Source organism: Bombina bombina, chromosome 2 (assembly GCF_027579735.1).
Source record: "Bombina bombina isolate aBomBom1 chromosome 2, aBomBom1.pri, whole genome shotgun sequence".
NCBI classification, from domain to species: domain Eukaryota; kingdom Metazoa; phylum Chordata; class Amphibia; order Anura; family Bombinatoridae; genus Bombina; species Bombina bombina.
Genome location: NC_069500.1, coordinates 1241227323 through 1241247928, shown reverse-complemented (window position 1 = coordinate 1241247928; position 20606 = coordinate 1241227323). Strand labels below are relative to the sequence as shown.

The 20606-nt window shown below is 41.7% G+C and overlaps 1 protein-coding gene across 7 annotated transcripts in view; it reads left to right on the top strand.

Annotated features, from left to right (window-relative positions):
- Positions 1-20606, top strand: part of LIMCH1 (LIM and calponin homology domains 1) — a 655781-nt gene that overhangs the window by 559526 nt on the left and 75649 nt on the right. For all 7 annotated transcript variants that reach the window (XM_053704014.1, XM_053704012.1, XM_053704013.1 and 4 more), the window contains one exon: positions 4370-4454. In XM_053704014.1, the coding sequence (XP_053559989.1) occupies positions 4370-4454 (85 nt within the window). The remainder of the gene's footprint in view (positions 1-4369; positions 4455-20606) is intronic.

Below are 20606 nucleotides of genomic sequence, written 5' to 3'. Positions count from 1 at the left end.
GTTGGATAAATACTTTGCGGTACCGGCGAGTACTGACGTTTTTCCTATACCTAAGAGATTAACTGAAATTGTTACTAAGGAGTGGGATAGACCCGGTGTGCCGTTCTCACCCCCTCCAATATTTAGAAAGATGTTTCCAATAGACGCCACCACACGGGACTTATGGCAAACGGTCCCTAAGGTGGAGGGAGCAGTTTCTACTTTAGCTAAGCGCACCACTATCCCGGTGGAGGATAGCTGTGCTTTTTCAGATCCTATGGATAAAAAATTAGAGGGTTACCTTAAGAAAATGTTTGTTCAACAAGGTTTTATATTGCAACCCCTTGCATGCATCGCGCCGATTACGGCTGCGGCAGCATTTTGGATTGAGTCTCTGGAAGAGAACCTTAGTTCAGCTACGCTGGACGACATTACGGACAGGCTTAGAGTCCTTAAACTAGCTAATTCATTCATTTCGGAGGCCGTAGTACATTTAACCAAACTTACGGCTAAGAATTCAGGATTCGCCATTCAGGCACGTAGGGCGCTGTGGCTAAAATCCTGGTCGGCTGATGTAACTTCTAAGTCCAAATTACTTAATATACCTTTCAAGGGGCAAACTTTATTTGGGCCCGGTTTGAAAGAAATTATCGCTGACATTACAGGAGGTAAGGGCCACGCTCTACCTCAAGACAAAGCCAAAGCTAAGGCTAGACAGTCTAATTTTCGTCCCTTTCGGAATTTCAAAGCAGGTGCAGCATCAACTTCCACTGCACCAAAACAGGAAGGAGCTGTTGCTCGTTACAGACAAGGCTGGAAACCTAACCAGTCCTGGAATAAGGGCAAGCAGGCCAGAAAACCTGCTGCTGCCCCTAAGACAGCATGAACCGAGGGCCCCCGATCCGGAACCGGATCTAGTGGGGGGCAGACTCTCTCTCTTCGCCCAGGCTTGGGCAAGAGATGTCCAGGATCCCTGGGCGCTAGAGATCATATCTCAGGGATACCTTCTAGACTTCAAATTATCTCCCCCAAGAGGGAGATTTCATCTGTCAAGGTTGTCAACAAACCAAATAAAGAAAGACGCGTTTCTACGCTGTGTACAAGATCTATTATTAATGGGAGTGATCCATCCGGTTCCGCGGTCGGAACAAGGACAAGGGTTTTACTCAAACCTGTTTGTGGTTCCCAAAAAAGAGGGAACTTTCAGGCCAATCTTGGATTTAAAGATCCTAAACAAATTCCTAAGAGTTCCATCGTTCAAAATGGAAACTATTCGGACAATCTTACCCATGATCCAAAAGGGTCAGTACATGACCACAGTGGATTTAAAGGATGCTTACCTTCACATACCGATTCACAAAGATCATTACCGGTATCTAAGGTTTGCCTTCTTAGACAGGCATTACCAGTTTGTAGCCCTTCCATTCGGATTGGCTACGGCTCCAAGAATCTTCACAAAGGTTCTGGGTGCCCTTCTAGCGGTTCTGAGACCGCGAGGAATTTCGGTAGCTCCGTACCTAGACGACATTTTGATACAAGCTTCAAGCTTTCAAACTGCCAAGTCTCATACAGAGTTAGTTCTGGCATTTCTAAGGTCGCATGGTTGGAAAGTGAACGAAAAGAAGAGTTCTCTCTTGCCTCTCACAAGAGTTCCATTCTTGGGGACTCTTATAGATTCTGTAGAAATGAAGATTTATCTGACAGAAGACAGATTAACAAAGCTTCTAAATACATGCCGTGTCCTTCATTCCATTCAACTCCCGTCAGTAGCTCAATGCATGGAGGTGATCGGCTTAATGGTAGCAGCAATGGACATAGTACCCTTTGCACGCCTACATCTCAGACCGCTGCAATTGTGCATGCTGAGTCAGTGGAATGGGGATTACTCAGATTTGTCCCCCACTCTGAATCTGGATCAAGAGACCAGAAACTCTCTTCTATGGTGGCTTTCTCGGCCACATCTGTCCAGGGGGATGCCGTTCAGCAGGCCGGACTGGACAATTGTAACAACAGACGCCAGCCTTCTAGGTTGGGGCGCTGTCTGGAATTCTCTGAAGGCTCAGGGACAATGGAGTCAGGAGGAAAGTCTCCTGCCAATAAACATTCTGGAATTGAGAGCAGTTCTCAATGCCCTTCTAGCTTGGCCCCAGTTAAAGACTCGGGGGTTCATCAGGTTTCAGTCGGACAACATCACGACTGTAGCTTACATCAACCATCAGGGAGGGACAAGAAGCTCCCTAGCAATGATGGAAGTATCAAAGATAATTCGCTGGGCAGAGTCTCACTCTTGCCACCTGTCAGCAATCCACATCCCGGGAGTGGAGAACTGGGAGGCGGATTTCTTGAGTCGCCAGACTCTTCATCCGGGGGAGTGGGAACTTCATCCGGAGGTCTTTGCCCAAATACTTCGACGTTGGGGCAAACCAGAGATAGATCTCATGGCGTCTCGCCAGAACGCCAAACTTCCTCGCTACGGATCCAGATCCAGGGATCCGGGAGCGGTTCTGATAGATGCTTTGACAGCACCTTGGAACTTCAGGATGGCTTATGTGTTTCCACCCTTCCCGCTGCTTCCTCGATTGATTGCCAAAATCAAACAGGAGAGAGCATCAGTGATTCTAATAGCGCCTGCATGGCCGCGCAGGACTTGGTATGCAGATCTAGTGGACATGTCATCCTGTCCGCCTTGGTCTCTACCTCTAAGACAGGACCTTCTGATTCAGGGTCCATTCAAACATCAAAGTCTAACTTCTCTGAAGCTGACTGCTTGGAAATTGAACGCTTGATTTTATCAAAACGTGGTTTTTCTGAGTCGGTTATTGATACCCTGATACAGGCTAGGAAGCCTGTTACCAGAAAGATTTACCATAAAATATGGCGTAAATACCTATACTGGTGTGAATCCAAAGATTACTCCTGGAGTAAGGTTAGGATTCCTAGGATATTGTCTTTTCTACAAGAAGGTTTAGAAAAGGGTTTATCGGCTAGCTCATTAAAGGGACAGATCTCAGCTCTGTCCATCTTGTTACACAGGCGTCTGTCAGAAAATTCAGACATCCAGGCCTTTTGTCAGGCTTTAGCTAGGATCAAGCCTGTGTTTAAAACTGTTGCTCCGCCATGGAGTTTAAACTTAGTTCTTAACGTTTTACAGGGTGTTCCGTTTGAACCCCTTCATTCCATTGATATAAAATTGTTATCTTGGAAAGTTCTATTTTTAATGGCTATTTCCTCGGCTCGAAGAGTCTCTGAGTTATCAGCCCTACATTGTGATTCTCCTTATCTGATCTTTCACTCAGACAAGGTAGTTCTGCGTACTAAACCTGGGTTCTTACCTAAGGTTGTCTCTAACAGGAATATCAATCAAGAGATTGTTGTTCCATCCTTGTGTCCAAATCCTTCTTCAAAGAAGGAACGTCTTCTACACAATCTGGATGTAGTTCGTGCCCTCAAGTTCTACTTGCAGGCAACTAAAGATTTTCGCCAAACTTCTTCCCTGTTTGTCGTTTATTCTGGACAGAGGAGAGGTCAAAAAGCTTCTGCTACCTCTCTCTCTTTTTGGCTTCGTAGCATAATACGTTTAGCCTATGAGACTGCTGGACAGCAGCCTCCTGAAAGAATTACAGCTCATTCCACTAGAGCTGTGGCTTCCACTTGGGCCTTTAAGAATGAGGCCTCTGTTGAACAGATTTGCAAGGCTGCAACTTGGTCTTCGCTTCATACTTTTTCCAAATTTTACAAATTTGACACTTTTGCTTCTTCGGAGGCTATTTTTGGGAGAAAGGTTCTTCAGGCAGTGGTTCCTTCTGTATAATGAGCCTGCCTATCCCTCCCGTCATCCGTGTACTTTTGCTTTGGTATTGGTATCCCAGAAGTAATGATGACCCGTGGACTGATCACACATAACAGAAGAAAACATAATTTATGCTTACCTGATAAATTCCTTTCTTCTGTTGTGTGATCAGTCCACGGCCCGCCCTGTTTTTTAAGGCAGGTACATATTTTTTAAATTATAATTCAGTCACCACTACACCCTTGGCTTCTCCTTTCTCGTTGGTCTTTGGTCGAATGACTGGAGGTGACGTAGAGGGGAGGAGCTATATATAGCAACTCTGCTGGGTGAATCCTCTTGCACTTCCTGTAGGGGAGCAGATAATATCCCAGAAGTAATGATGACCCGTGGACTGATCACACAACAGAAGAAAGGAATTTATCAGGTAAGCATAAATTATGTTTTTATAATCCTTTAAAGCAACAGGATATTTCGAAGCAATCTTGTCATCACTCTATTTTTACAATCCATCTTTTTGTGTCATAATGAGTTCATAATTTAGTTTGGTTTAAGGGCAGCTTTCTGAAATTTCTAAAATGTTACTTGTTTATATATTTTCAGACATTGGAACAAAAGGAAGGTGCATTGCCCCAGTTCAGTGGAGTACCAGAAGATGCCCAGAAATTACCCCAAAGAAATCAGTTGGGTGAGTACTATGTACTGTAGCTTGTAGAGTTTGGCGGGCAGTTTAATGGAATGGTGCAGTATTGGATAATAGAATGATCCAGTGTAATAGCCTTCCTTTTTGCGTTTACTAATTACTTGGGAATAAGAAGTGCTAGAAGTATATATGAAATTATCCAGTTCAACCTTTCTTGTATTTTTTGTGTTTGTTTTGCACATATAGTACTTTTTAGGAGAGGCGGATTAAAGCATGGTTCTACTCTGTATTTGCATTCTTAATCCATCCATCTTCCTGAAGTGTGGATTTATATGGTTGTTAAACGCTTCCATTGAGAATAATTATTTACTACTTCTGTGTTTCTCATTTTGTAATATATTAGAATACATACCGTGTGTGTCCTTTCTAAACCTGTTTAAGACTGTTTTGGCTTTCTCTGTTTTTAGGAAAGCATGTGGGACAAAATAGGCACATTAAACTATTTGTGTTTTTATTTTTCATAAATCTTTAATCTGAAGTTATCTAGTATAACATTTTAGCTCCTCAAAATTTGTACTCAATGTGTGTTCTGTAAACAAAATTCTTGTGATGATTAATGCAGATGTTTTGTTTTTAAATACATTTTTTGCCCTACATCTCAGAGTCAACAAAAAGTGTCCAACTTAATATTACACTTAAGATCCGGAATGCCTGGCAACGCTCACAGTTTTTTTTGGAGTCAGGTAACAGAAGGTTTGGTTAGATGTGTTTTCACTACTGCACATTCCCTGGTTGTTGGTGTCGGGAGCACAACATTTCACAGGTGCTTATCTTTCTCTGACCTTTTGGGATATGCCTGTCTTTCTGCTTAAAGTCTCAATAAATTAAGCAATGCTTCAGTTTTATAGTCTTCTGAGAAGCCAGTGTTGGAACCTTGAATATACATCTTTTTGCTTTTACAACCTAATAGCTAGATTCAGTGTGTGAATGCACCTATATTTTGATACAATTCAACTTCCATTTTGGCCAGTGTATATGCATATTTCCCTGTTAGAAACCAACGCAAACTGTGCTTACAGGTACTCATAGACCTCATCCTCAGTAATGATGTCATATCTTCACACAAAAAGGAATCTCAAGTGTGATTTTTGAAGAGACATCACCTAAACCTGAAGTCTAGATGAGAGGATATTTCAGAACTGGTAGAAAATGCAGAAGCAGTAGCGATTCATACCTCACTGTGGTATAATATGTTATGCTTTATTTTTTTATATAGTTAATAATGGTAATTAAAACGATATGGAACCCAAATGTTTTCTTTCATGATTCAGATAGAGCATGCAAATTTTAAACAACTTTCTAATTTACTCCTATTAATTTTTCTTTGCTCTCTCTGTAACTTTATTTAAAAAGCAGAAATGTAAGATTAGCACCTGGGTAGTTCTTGCTTGATTGGTGGCTAAATGTAGCCACCAATCAGCAAGCTCTACCCAGGGTTCCGAAACAAAAATTGGCCAGCTCCTAAGCATACATTAATGTTTTTTTCAAATAAAGACACCAATAGAACAAAGAAAAAATTATATTAGGAGTAAATTAGAAAGTTGTTTAAAATTACATGCTCTATCTGAATTATGAAAGTTTATTTTTTAGTTTAGTGCCCCTTTAAAGTGATGTTGTCTAATTTAACATTATATATACATGTTTATGCATATTATGTATTATTTGTTAACATACAGTCTGTTTAAGGGGTGGATAATAAACTATATTGAAACTTTATCAGAACTATTGTATCACAGTGACCTCTTTAATTACTTGTGTCTATGAGAGTTTTGTATTACACAGTGTGTTTTAGAAATGAGGAAGCAGAACAAAAGCAGGAGGGACTGAGTCATTTCAGTACCTGCAAAACACACAAGAAAACCAGGGACAGCAGGGATAAATCAGAAAATGGCCAATAATGACACAGAACAAAAAGAAAAGAAGCCATGATGAACTGACCAAGGGGGTCTGTCAAGCTACATATAACAGGCAGGGCTACCTAATAGACTGTGTCCAGTTAGAAGACGACGACACACAGACAAGATAGGAAACAGCATTCAGGTTTATTCGCACCAGCTTATCCTGTTTTCTTTTGGTAAGAAGTCTTTGGATTTGCTGTGCTTAGTGCTCAGTGTATGGAGTAGCTGAAGCTTTATTTATAATGTGATGTTTGCTTTTGTTGTTGTAACTCGCTCTCTAGCTGTAGTTTTACTCCAAATTAGTATAAAAAAGAGACATTTATGCATCTTTACTGATATAATAGGTATCCAGTTAAATCCAAATCTATAGGGTTTTAACAAAATTGTAATACTAAGGCGACTATCAACACGCATAGACATAAGAATTGTAAATCAACACTCACAGAAGGCCTCAGTCATTATGGAACATAATATCTATGATTTTAAAATACCTAGTGAGTCGATATTAAACCAAATGTTTAATATTGTGTTGGTGTGAAAGAATTATTTTCACTTAGTGTTTTATACTTTACTGCTTTACCCCTCCAGAGATAAGATCCACCTATTTCTGGCATCCCACGTATTATGGGTAGATAGGTTTAGTTTTCCAGAAGAAGATAGTTACAGTTTTTAAGAAACTACCCTTGTTTTAACTTTATGATGAGGTTATTTAATGTATTTTTTGCACAGACCATTGTACGAGGTGCACAAGCATAAATTAGCTAGCAGTATTCTACTTTTCCAGCTTGTGTTCTTTAGGACCTTGAGATTAGGTGTTTTACATTGGTGTTTCATTGACCTCTTTGATTTAATGCACAATTGTGCTGCCCTTGTGTTTTGAATTACTAACAAGAGTTGACCTAATCTGTGGAATGGATTAGATTGACATCTCGAAAGGTTGCAGAAATGGTCCTGTAGAATCTGACCATCTTTGATAGTGTGTATTGAATCAGAAGTCTTAGTCTAGTACTGATGAAGCCTTGGACAGATTTAAATCAGACTTTTGACAATAGGATTTTCAAATTTATTTCTTCCATTTGAGTTTGTTTCAGATGTATTGTAAGATCACAGAGGCTTTGTTATGGCTGGCTCATGAAAGCAGTGGCATATAATCTTTATGGACCAGAAAATATATGAATGTAAATGTGTCAGAAGTGCTACATTTTACAGTTGTCCAAACAATTAATATTTACACAATTCTCGTTGATTTTACTCAACTTTTAGTCCAGTAATTAAGAAACTACATTTCCAAATTAAACTGTTTCCGATTTTCTTTTCTTTTTTTCTGGTGGAGGGTGCTTAAGCGCATTTTATACAGCTTTTATTAGCTGGACATGGGAGTCAAAATTACACTTGTATGATTCAGATAAAGTGCACACAGGGGGTGCAAAGGTCGCACTGCCTGCACTGATATCATGTGAGTGTGGGGCCTGTTTGATTCTTGCACCTGGCCCCTGTGGTTTCTAGTTATGCCTCTGAGTGCACAGTTTTTACAACTGCTCCAATTTCTTCTATAATCAAGAGAAAGGTAGATTTTGATAATTTAAGTAAGTTGGTCAATTTTGTTTAAATGGCATGCTCTGTCTGAATCATTTTATTATGACTTCCATTCCCTTTAACTGCACTTACACAGTCACAGGTACCACTTTAAACCACCAGTACCTAAAAATGTCCAATCTAATCAAATCTATTATTAAAAGGGTTTCCTTAGCAGATAAAGTTAGTTCCATCAGGGTGGTCCAGCCTAATAGAACCCTCCTTAAGGTTTTTATTTCCATAAATGTTTGTGTGTATATATATGTATGTATGTGTATGTATGTATATATATATATATATATATATATATATATATATTCCACACCGTATGTATGTGTGTGTGTGTATATATATATATATATATATATATATATATATATATATATACACAGTATCCCACAAAAGTGAGTACACCCCTCACATTTTTGTAAATGTTTTATTATATCTTTTCATGTCACAATACTGAAGAAATTACACTTTGCTACAATGTTAACAGTGTAAATGTACTGTCCCCTCAAAATAACTCAACACACAGCCATTAATGTCTAAACCTTTGGCAACAAAAGTGAGTACACCCCTAAGTGGAAATGTGCAAATTGGGCCCAATTAGCAATTTTCCCTACCCGGTGTCATGTGACTCGTTAGTGTTATAAGGTCTCAGGTGTGAATGGGGAGCAGGTGTGTTAAATTTGGTGTAATCGCTCTCACACACTCTCATACTAGTCACTGGAAGTTCAACATGGCACCTTATGGCAAAGAACTCTCTGAGGATCTGAAAAAAAGAATTGTTGTTCTACATAAAGATGGCCTAGTCTATAAGAAGATTGCCAAGACCCTGAAACTGAGCTGTAGCATGGTGGGGGCAAGACCATTCAGCAGTTTCACAGGATAGGTTCCACTCAGAACAGCTCTCGTCATGGTCGACCAAAGAAGTTAAGTGCATGTGCTCAGCTTCATATACAGAGGTTGACTTTGGGAAATAGATGAATGAGTGCTGCCAGCATTGCTGCAGAGGTTGAAGGGGTGGGGGGGGTCAGCCTGTCAGTGCTCAGACCATACACCGCACACTACATCAAATTGGTCTGCATGGCTGTCGTCCCAGAAGGAAGCCTCTTCTAAAGATGGTGCACAAGAAAGCCTGCAAACAGTTTGCTTAAGACAAGCAGATTAAGAACATGGATTACTGGAACCATGTCCTGTGGTCCGATGAGACCAAGATAAACTTATTTGGTTCAGATGGTGTCAAGCGTGTGTCGCAGCAACCAGGAGAGGAGTACAAAGACAAGTGTGTCTTGCCTACAGTCAAGCATGGTGGTGGGAGTGTCATGGTCTGGGCCTACATGAGTGCTGCCGGCACTGGGGAGCTACAGTTCATTGAGGGAACCATGAATGCCAACATGTACTGTGACATACTGAAGCAGAGCATGATTCCCTCCCTTCGGAGACTGGGCTGCAGGGCAGTATTCCAAAATTAACAACCCCAAACACACCTCCAAGACGACCACTGCCTTGCTAAAGAAGCTGAGGGTAAAGGTGATGGACTGGCCAAGTATGTCTCCAGACCTAAACCCTATTGAGCATCTGTGGGGCATCCTCAAACGGAATGTGGGGGAGCGCAAGGACTCTAACATCCACCAGCTCTGTGATGTCGTCATGGAGGAGTGGAAGAGGATTCCAGTGGCAACTTGTGAAGCTCTGGTGAACTCCATGCCCAAGAGGGTTAAGGCAGTGCTGGAAAATAATGGTGGCCACACAAAATATTGACACTTTGGGCCCAATTTGGACATTCCCACTTAGGGGTGTACTCACTTTTGTTGCCAATGGTTTAGACATTAATGGCTGTGTGTTGAGTTATTTTGAGGGGGTAGCAAATTTACACTGTTATACAGGCTGTACACTCACTACTCACTAGAAGTAAAAACTTTCATTTGGAAGGCTGGACACCCTAATTTTCATACTTGTAATTTTGAATAATTTTAAAACCTGAAATGTTCATTTAGTATGCACTTCACTATGTATATTATTCCATATCTATAAACTTGCTGATTTCATAAATACAGCAAATTTACAGTATAAAAATAACACATTTAAAACCTGTGAATGTTTAATTAAAATATACTGGTGTTTTAAAGCGTAATTGCTTGAGACAAATTACTGTAGGTATTTTATAATTTGCAGAATTGCTTCTTGCTTGAATGAGAACATCTATTTTTGCCTTGGACTCACATATTTCTAAAAACAGAAATATAGATCTAACATTATTTACCAGTTTAAAAATAAGTCAGGGTTTTATTTATTTGTTTTTGATAAATGAATATTTAGCTTTGCTTGCTTCTAATTGTTACTTCTTAAGGCTCTGTTTGCTAAACACTAGACCCTAACAGTATGAGAAAAAAGGAAAAGTTATTTCCTTTAATTGTTTCAGTATCAGTTCTATCATCTATCTGGCAATGAACAGAGACACATACCATAGCTTTAGAACCTTCTCTTCTGAGAGAAACTCATCTGTTGCAAAACCGATTAATTTGATTTATAACCATGTTTTTCTCCAGGTTTATTAGGCAGCTATGAACTTACTATGTATTGTACATTATGTACTATAGTCCTGACTAAAGGGACACTAAAAACAAACTATGAACTACATGATTATAAACCTTCATATATAATAATAATTCTGCAATGAAAACTGCAGTTTTATTTTGTCAAATAAATCTATTGTTTTATGTTTATTCTTTTCACTGATTTCCCTGTCCCCCAAAACAAAAGACCCCCTGCTAACCAATCACAAACTAATATTTAGATATAGCACAAACTCTGTTTGCATATGTGCAGACGGGGTAGCCTGCCCTCTTGTATTCCCTAAGGTGGTTTATCACTGATTTAACTTGGTTACTATTGCAAAGAATGATTTGCCTATCATGATTGTTGATGCAAAACTGATAATCCACCTTTTAAAAGCATGTAACACCATAGAAGCTTAGGGAGGGGGGAAAGTAAACAAAAGCTCACATAAATTGCCTTAAAGTATTAACCAAAGCCTCCCTGGGAGAAAGTGAAACAAACACAATTTTAAATGTATATTACAACAAAAGGCTTCAAAATAAGTAATGAATGCATATTGCAATAATGTTTCACTTGCAATACTGTAACATTGTATGCGCTGTTAAAATGTCAAATTTAATTATCCTTAAAGTAAAAGTCAATCCTAGTGTTTTTGAATCGCTAGGATTGACTATTGAAATAGATAAAGGGGGCTTTAATTCATGAAATATAAGATACTTCATGTAGAAAGCTCCTTTATTTGTTTCAATCGATCGCCGTTCTTAGCTGCTACAGCAGCCCACGGCAAAAAAAAAATTTTGCTAAGAGGTTACGTTTTCACCTCTTAGCCAATAGCCGTGCGGTAAATCCGGCTCCCAAGGGCAGCAAGCCGGATTTACCGCACAGCTATTGGCTAAGAGGTGAAAACGTCACCTCTCAAGCCAAACAGCGATCTGCTGTGGGCTGCCTGAGCAGCTAAGAACGGCGATAGATTGAAACAAATAAAGGAGCTTTCTACATGAAGTATCTTATATTTCATGAATTAAAGCCCCCTTTATTTGTTTCAATAGTCGATCCTAGAGTTTCACAAACGCTAGGATTGACTTTCACTATAACTTTGAATGAAGTTACTACCAAGATTTTTTTTAGATGATAGATTTACTTTTAAAATGTCTTAAAAGACCAAAATGTAGCTATATGCAATGATAATTTAGCCTCCCACCATAGAAGTGAGAAACTTTAAATGTTCTTGAAACATGCCAACAGGGTGATTTTACACCCTCTGTGAGAGGGCTCCTTTGTATAACATGCTGCTCCAAATGGAATTATACATATCCACTTAAAACACTATCATGCTTTATTTATTTCCCAAAGTAACAGATTCAGTGAGAGAGCTTCTTAAAATCTTCTGGGCCCATGGCATGTAATATTGCTCCTACTCACACCATTATTTACATGAAGTCTTACTCCAATGTTCTGCATCTGGACAGTTTGTTGCAACCATACCTTGGTTCTTGATTTCTCCATTTTTATTATGAAGAGCTGCATTCCTTACTTGTGGGAAATACTGAACCTGGCCACCAGGAGGAGGCAAATACACCCCAGACAAAGGCTTAAATACCTCCCCCACTTCCTCATAACCTAAGTCATTATTTTCCTTTTCGTTAAAAGATGTAAACTCTGTTAAATAAGATGTTTCAACATGCAGGATATTTGTTTCAACCGGCAAGGACTGTTGCCGCGGTTGCTGGAGTAGCTACCTACAGGTGCGGCTCCTTATGGGATTGATCAAGCGGGAGGGTCTCCTCGACGTTTTTCAGGAAAGAATTAAGGCCTTGAGGGTTGCTAATTCTTTTATCTGTGATGCTAATAAGCAGATTATTTGCCTGAATGCTACGGCTTCATCTTCTTCTGTTCAGGCCCATCGGGCTCTGGCTGAAGTCATGGTCTGCGGATATGATTTCTAAGTCTAGACTTCTTTCCCTCCCCTTTAAGGGAAGGATTCGTTTGGTCCAGGCCTGGACTCCGTTATCTCCAGTCACAGGGGGCAAGGGTGCCTTCCTACCTCAAGAGAATAAGAACTAGTCTAAAGAACAAAATTCCAATTTTTGTTCCTTTCGTTCTGATAAAGCCCATCGTCAGCAGTCCTCCGCTAAGCCAGAGCAAACCAAGAGCACTTGGAAGCCAGCTCAGTCCTGGAATAAATCCAAGCAGAGCAAGAAGCCTGCCGAGACAAAGTCGACTTGAATGGGCGGTCCCCGGTCCTCTTCTGGATCGTGTAGGAGGCAGTCTGTTGCTCTTTTTAGTCACTTGGTTCAGGGATGTGCAGGATCCATATGTCCTGGAGGTCATAGCTCAGGGTTACAAGATAGGTTTCAAATCTCAGCCACCCATGGGCAGATTCCTCCTCTCAAAACTGTCTTCCAGACCAGAAAAGGGGGAACCCTTTCTGGGGTGCGTATGGGATCTGTCCTCTTAGGAGTTATTGTCCTGATGCCTATTGCAGAGAGTGGTTTGGGATACTACTAAACCTTTTCGTGGTCCCAAGGAAGAAGGGGAGGGAACTTTCCGTCCAATCCTGGACCTTAAGTGCTTAAACAAGTGTCCCCTCGTTCAAGATGGAGACAATAAGGTCCATTCTTCCCCTCGTTCAAGAAGGGCAGTTCATAACCACAATAGATCTGAAGGATGCTCCCTTCATGTACCAATCCACAAGGACCACTTCCAGTTGCTAAGGTTTGCGTTCCTGGACCAGCACTTCCAGTTTATTGCACTTCTATTTGGTCAAGCTATGGTTCCACACTGTCAGCGATCCACATCCCGGGTGTGGACAACTGGGAAGCGGATTTTCTCAGCAGACAATCCTTTCATCTGGGGGAATGGTCTCTCCATCCCGAAGTGTTTGTGTAGATTTGCAAAGGTAGATTTTATGACATCCCGTCTCACTACCAAGCTACCCAGATATGGGTCGAGATACAGGGATCCTCAGGCGAAGCTAACAGATGCATTAGCGGTACCTTGGAGGTTCAACTTTATTTATCTTTTGCACTGCTTCCTAGTGTAGTGGCTCGAAACAAGCTAGAGCAGGCGTCAATGATACTGATCGCTCCATCTTGGTTTCCTCTTGGACCTTCAAAAATGAGGACTCTATGGATCAGATTTGTAAGGCGGTTACCTGGTCCTCCTTACATACTCTTTCCAGGTTTTTACAAGTTTGGTGTTTTTATTTCTTCTGAAGCAGCCTTTGGGAGAAAGGTTTTTCAGGCTGTGGTGCCCTCAGATATGGGCCGCCTCTCTTTTTTCCTACTCTGGAGCTTCAGTATAATTTTCTTTTACAAGATATGACGAGTCCACGGATTTCATCCTTACTTATGGGATATCACCTCCTGGTCAGCAGGAGGAGGCAAAGAGCTCCACAGCAGAGCTGCATAAATAGCTCCTCCCTTCCCCTCCAACCCAGTCATTCTCTTTGCCTGTGTTAGTGATAGGAGTGAGGTAAAGTGAGGTGTTAGTTTAGATTCTTCAATCAAGAGTTTTTTTATTTTTAAATGGTGCCAAAGTGTGCTATTTTATTACAGAGCAGCTTCAGATAGTCTTTTTAGGCTGTGGGAACTGGTGGATTTTTGTCTCCACTGCGCCTCCCATGATTGAGCTGCATTTTCTGTGTGTGGTCTTGGAGGTTGTAACTAAGACCCTTTTTCCTTCACAGGACCTCAGGAGGGAGAGTGGACCTCTTGACACTGTGAAGTTGTGCATGCTGTTCCTCAGCATGGAGGTAAGTGCAGTTTTTTATTCTGGGACACAGCAAAAATACCTCAGATTTAACTGTACTTGCACTATTATATTGGGGGCTAAAACAAGGGGTCCCTTTAACAAATAGTGAAATATCCAGACATTCTAGCAGTCTAATAACCTAGAAGCACTGGGATATGGGTACAAGACCGACATAGTTTATTTCTCCAGACACTCTGGCATGGTGTTATTGGTCTAGAAGCACTGGGAGATATTGTGTCGGGTTGTACTTTAACCAGACACTCTGGCATTTATTGTTGGGCCTGAAGCGCTGGGACATACTGTGTGGGGTTGCATAGAACGGGCTGGCTGACGCTGGGGACATTTCCGGAGAGAGTATGTTTTTATTAGGCTCCGGTACATGGCGGCTTTGTCTGATGCGATTGACAGATTGTTTACGCCCACGAAGGGCGGGGCTTAGTCTTATTTGCGCGCTTTGACAGTGCAGTTTCCTATTGCGGTCCCGGTTGACAGCTTCTCCTCACGGCTCCTAAGTCTGCTTGTAGGGATATTTACAAGCGACTTTAGGTGCGCCTGGTTTGCGGTGTTCAGACTGATCACGGGGGCAGGTAGGAGCCGCAGCGGAGCTGTGGCGAGGTAACTGAGTAATTTTCAAAATTATACCAGTGTTATTTTTCAAGAGCCCACGTACAGGGAATGTGACATTTTGCTCTACCTCATATATCTTTCAGAGCCGTTTTGCATTAAAGTTACAGTACTCAGCATATATTTTATTATAGTCTATTTTTATAAAAGATAAAAATATATAATCAGTGAATTGGACCAAGCTTGCTGGTTGTTTAGGTTATCAAAATGGATGACCTTGAACAAAGTACATGCCCTATGTGTTTAGATGCCATTGTGGAACCCCCTGTTACGCTTTGTCCACCATGTATCGAGAGGGCTTTAAAGCATAAAGAGCAAATTTTCTTTGATAAAGATATGTCTAATGAATGTGCTCAGACTGATGAGATTCAGGGTATGCCGCATCTTTCTCCCCACGCATCACAGCCTATAATGCCTGCTCAAGTGACGCCATGTTCTTCAACGGCGTCTGCGTCATTTACTCTGCAGGATATGGCTGCAGTCATGTCATCCACTCTTTCAGAAGTTTTGTCTAAATTGCCATTGTTGCAAGGCAAACGTAGTAGAGGAGATACCCAGGTGGTCCATGCGACTTCTGGTTCTTTGATGGCGATCTCCGATGCACCTTCCCAGGGTTCTGAAGTGGGGGGTAAGGAGGTTCTGTCTGACTCAGGCAGTGCATTGCCCCAGACAGACTCGGGCGTCCTGTCTTTCAGATTTCAGCTTGAACACCTACGCCTTTTGCTGCGAGAGGTTTTGGTGGCTCTGGACGACACTGACTCTATTGTGGTCCCACCAGAGAAATTGAGTAAGATGGACAGGTACTTAGAAGTTCCTTCTTATTCCGATGTTTTTCCTGTTCCTAAGAGAATTTCGGAAATTGTTACTAGGGAATGGGAGAGGCTGGGTATCCCGTTCTCCCCTTCCCCTATTTTTAAGAAGATGTATCCTGTAGCTGACACCATTTGGGATTCCTGGCAGACAGTCCCTAAGGTGGAGGGGGCTATCTCGACCCTAGCTAAGCATACGACTATCCCTATAGATGGCAGTTGTGCTTTCAAAAACCCCATGGACAAGAAGTTGGAGGGGCTTCTTAAAAGACTCTATGTTCAGCCAGGGTTTTTATTACAACCAGCTGCCTGCATCATAGCAGTCACAACTGCAGCTGCTTTTTGGTTTGATGCTCTAGAAGAATCTCTTAGGACTGAGACTTCTTATGAGGAAATACAGGATAGAATTAAGGCCCTTAAGTTGGCTAATTCTTTTATTACGGATGCTTCCTTTCAGATCTCCAAATTGGCGGCTAAGAGTTCGGGCTTCTCCATCGTAGCACGAAGAGCCTTATGGTTGAAATCTTGGTCTGCGGATGTGTCCTCTAAATCCAAGCTTTTGGCTATTCCTTTCAAAGGAAAGACCCTGTTCAGGCCTGACTTGAAAGAAATCATTTTTGATATTACGGGAGGGAAGGGTCACCTCCTCCCTCAAGATAAAACATCTAAGCAAAGGGGTAAACAGAGTTATTTTCGTTCCTTTCGAAATTTCAAGGGAGTCCCCTCTTCCTCTTCCGCTAAGCAGGAAGGGAATTATTCACAAGCCAAGTCCGCCTGGAGACCCAACCAGGCTTGGAACAAGGATAAACAACCCAAGAAGCCCGCAGCTGCTCCCAAGACAGCATGAAGGGGCGGCCCCCGATCCAGGACCGGATCTAGTAGGGGCAGACTTTCTCTCTTTGTCCAGGCTTGTATAAGAGACGTTCAGGATCCCTGGACACTAGAAATCATGTCTCAGGGGTATCAGTTGGAGTTCAAAAATTCCTTCCCAAGGGGAAGGTTTCTTCTTTCACGATTGTAGACCAGAGAAAAAGAGAAGCGTTCTTACGTTCCACTATAGGAGTAATTTGTCCCGTTCCAGTACAGGAACAGGGGCAGGGGTTTTACTCAAATCTTTTTGTGGTTCCCAAAAAAAGAGGGAACATTCCGTCCCATTTTAGATCTCAAGAGTCAAGTTTCTCAGAGTCCCATCCTTCAAGATGGAGACTATTCGGTCAATTCTTCCATTGATCCAGGAGGGTCAATATATAACTACTGTGGACTTAAAGGATGCATATCTGCATATTCCTATCCACAGAGATCATCACCAGTTCCTGAAGTTTGCCTTTCTGGACAAGCATTTTCAGTTCATGGCTCTTCCTTTCGGACTGGCCACGGCACCCAGGATCTTCACGAAGGTTCTAGGGTCTCTGTTGGCGGTTCTCAGACCGCGGGGAATCGCGGTGGCGCCTTATCTGGATGATATTCTGATCCAGGCGTCGTCTTATCAGTTGACAAAGTCTCATACCAACATGGTGCTATCCTTTCTAAGGACTCACGGGTGGAAGGTGAATCTAGAAAATAATTCACTAATTCCACAGACAAGGGTTCCTTTCCTGGGAACTCTAATAGACTCTATATCCATGAAAATCTTCTTGACGGAGGTCAGAAAGTTGAAGATTCTGAATACATGCCGATCCCTTCAGTCCAATCCTCGGCCATCAGTGGCTCAGTGCATGGAGGTAATTGGATTGATGGTGGCGGTGATGGACATCGTTCCGTTTGCTCGTTTTCATCTCAGACCTCTACAACTGAGCATGCTCAGACAGTGGAATGGAGATTATGCAGATTTGTCTCCTCAGATAGATCTTGATCAGGAGACAAGAGACTTTCTTCTTTGGTGGTTGTCTCAGGATCATCTGTCCCAAGGGACGTGCTTCTGCAGACCCTCATGGGTGATAGTGACAACGGACGCCAGTCTACTAGGATGGGGTGCAGTCTGGAATTCCCTGAAGGCTCAGGGTGTGTGGACTCGGTCGGAGTCTCTACTTCCAAATTCATCCGATTTCAGTCGGACAACATCACGACTGTGGCTTACATCAATCATCAGGGAGGAACAAGGAGTTCCTTAGCAATGACAGAAGTATCCAAGATAATTTGGTGGGCGGAGGCTCACTCTTGTTATCTGTCAGCAATCTACATCCCAGGAGTGTACAACTGGGAAGCGGATTTTTTGAGCAGACAGACGTTTCATCCGGGGGAATGGGAACTCCATCCGGAGGTCTTTGCCACCCTGATTCTCAGATGGGGCAGACCAGAGCTGGATCTTATGGCATCTCGTCAGAATGCCAAGCTCCCGAGATATGGATCCAGGTCCAGGGATCCTCAGGCCGAACTGATAGATGCCTTGGCAGTGCCTTGGTCGATCAACCTAGCTTATGTGTTTCCACCATTTGCTCTCCTTCCCCGGGTGATTGCACTTATCAAACAGGAGAGAGCTTCAGTGATTCTAATCGCTCCTGCGTGGCCTCGCAGGACTTGGTATGCCGATCTGGTGGACATGTCCTCTCTGCCGCCGTGGAAGCTTCCATTGAGGCAGGACCTTCTAATTCAGGAACCCTTCCATCATCCAAATCTAATTTCTCTGCAGCTGACTACTTGGAGATTGAACACTTGATTTTATCTAAGCGTTCTCTGATGCGATCATTGATACCTTGATTCAGGCACGCAAGCCTGTTACTTGAAAAATTTACCATAAGATATGGCGTAAATATCTTTATTGGTGCGAATCCAAGGGCTACTCATGGAGTAGGGTTAGAATTCCCAGGATTTTATCTTTTCTCCAAGAAGGATTGGAGAAAGGGTTGTCAGCAAGTTCCTTAAAGAGACAGATTTCTGCTTTGTCTATTTTGTTACACAAGTGTCTGGCAGATGTTCCAGATGTTCAATCTTTTTGTCAGGCCCTGACTAGAATCCGGCCTGTGTTTAGACCAATTGCTCCTCCTTGGAGTTTGAATTTAGTTCTTAATGTGCTTCAAGGGGTTCCGTTTGAACCCATGCATTCCATAGATATTAAGTTCTTATCTTGGAAAGTTTTATTTTTGGTTGCTATTTCTTCTGCAGAGTTTCTGAGCTTTCGGCTTTACAATGTGATTCTCCTTATCTTATTTTACATTCTGATAAGGTGGTGTTACGTACCAAACCTGGTTTTCTTCCTAAGGTTGTTTCTAACAAGAATATTAATCAGAAATTGTTGTTCCTTCCTTGTGTCCTAACCCTTCTTCTAAGAAGGAGCGTCTGTTACATAATCTGGACGTAGTCCGTGCCTTGAAGTTCTACTTGCAGACGACTAAGGATTTCTTTCATGTAATTAACAAGAGTCCATGAGCTAGTGACGTATGGGATATACATTCCTACCAGGAGGGGCAAAGTTTCCCAAACCTTAAAATGCCTATAAATACACCCCTCACCACACCCACAAATCAGTTTTACAAACTTTGCCTCCAAGGGAGGTGGTGAAGTAAGTTTGTGCTAGATTCTACGTTGATATGCGCTCCGCAGCAAGTTGGAGCCCGGTTTTCCTCTCAGCGTGCAGTGAATGTCAGAGGGATGTGAGGAGAGTATTGCCTATTGAATGCAGTGATCTCCTTCTACGGGGTCTATTTCATAAGGTTCTCTGTTATCGGTCGTAGAGATTCATCTCTTACCTCCCTTTTCAGATCGACGATATACTCTTATATTTACCATTTCCTCTACTGATTCTCGTTTCAGTACTGGTTTGGCTTTCTACAAACATGTAGATGAGTGTCCTGGGGTAAGTAAGTCTTATTTTCTGTGACACTCTAAGCTATGGTTGGGCACTTTATTTATAAAGTTCTAAATATATGTATTCAAACATTTATTTGCCTTGACTCAGAATGTTCAACTTTCCTTATTTCCAGACAGTCAGTTTCATATTTGGGATTATGCTTTAATTATCATATTTTTTGCTTACCTCAAAAATTTGACTTTTTTCCCTGTGGGCTGTTAGGCTCGCGGGGGCTGAAAATGCTTCATTTTATTGCGTCATTCTTGGCGCGGACTTTTTTGGCGCAAAAATTCTTTTCCGTTTCCGGCGTCATACGTGTCGCCGGAAGTTGCGTCATTTTTGACGTTATTTTGCGCCAAAAATGTCGGCGTTCCGGATGTGGCGTCATTTTTGGCGCCAAAAGCATTTAGGCGCCAAATAATGTGGGCGTCTTATTTGGCGCCAAAAAATATGGGCGTCGCTTTTGTCTCCACATTATTTCAGTCTCATTTTTCATTTGCTTCTGGTTGCTAGAAGCTTGATGTTTGGCATTTTTTTCCCATTCCTGAAACTGTCTTATAAGGAATTTGATCTATTTTGCTTTATATGTTGTTTTTTCTCTTACATATTGCAAGATGTCTCACGTTGCATCTGAGCCAGAAGATACTACAGGAAAACCTCTGCCTGCTGGATCTACCAAAGCTAAGTGTATCTGCTGTAAACTTTTGGTAGCTATTCCTCCAGCTGTTGTTTGTATTAAATGTCATGACAAACTTGTTAATGCAGATAATATTTCCTTTAGTGATGTACCATTGCCTGTTGCAGTTCCCTCAACATCTAAGGTGCAGAATGTTCCTGATAACATAAGAGATTTTGTTTCTGAATCCATAAAGAAGGCTTTGTCTGTTATTTCTCCTTCTAGTAAACGTAAAAAATCTTTTAAATCTTCTCTCTCTACAGATGAATTTTTAAATGTACACCATCATTCTGATTCTTTGGACTCTTCTGGTTCAGAGGATTCTGTCTCAGAGATTGATGCTGATAAATCTTCATATTTATTTAAGATGGAATTTATTCGCTCTTTGCTTAAAGAAGTACTAATTGCTTTAGAAATAGAGGATTCTAGTCCTCTTGATACTAATTCTATACG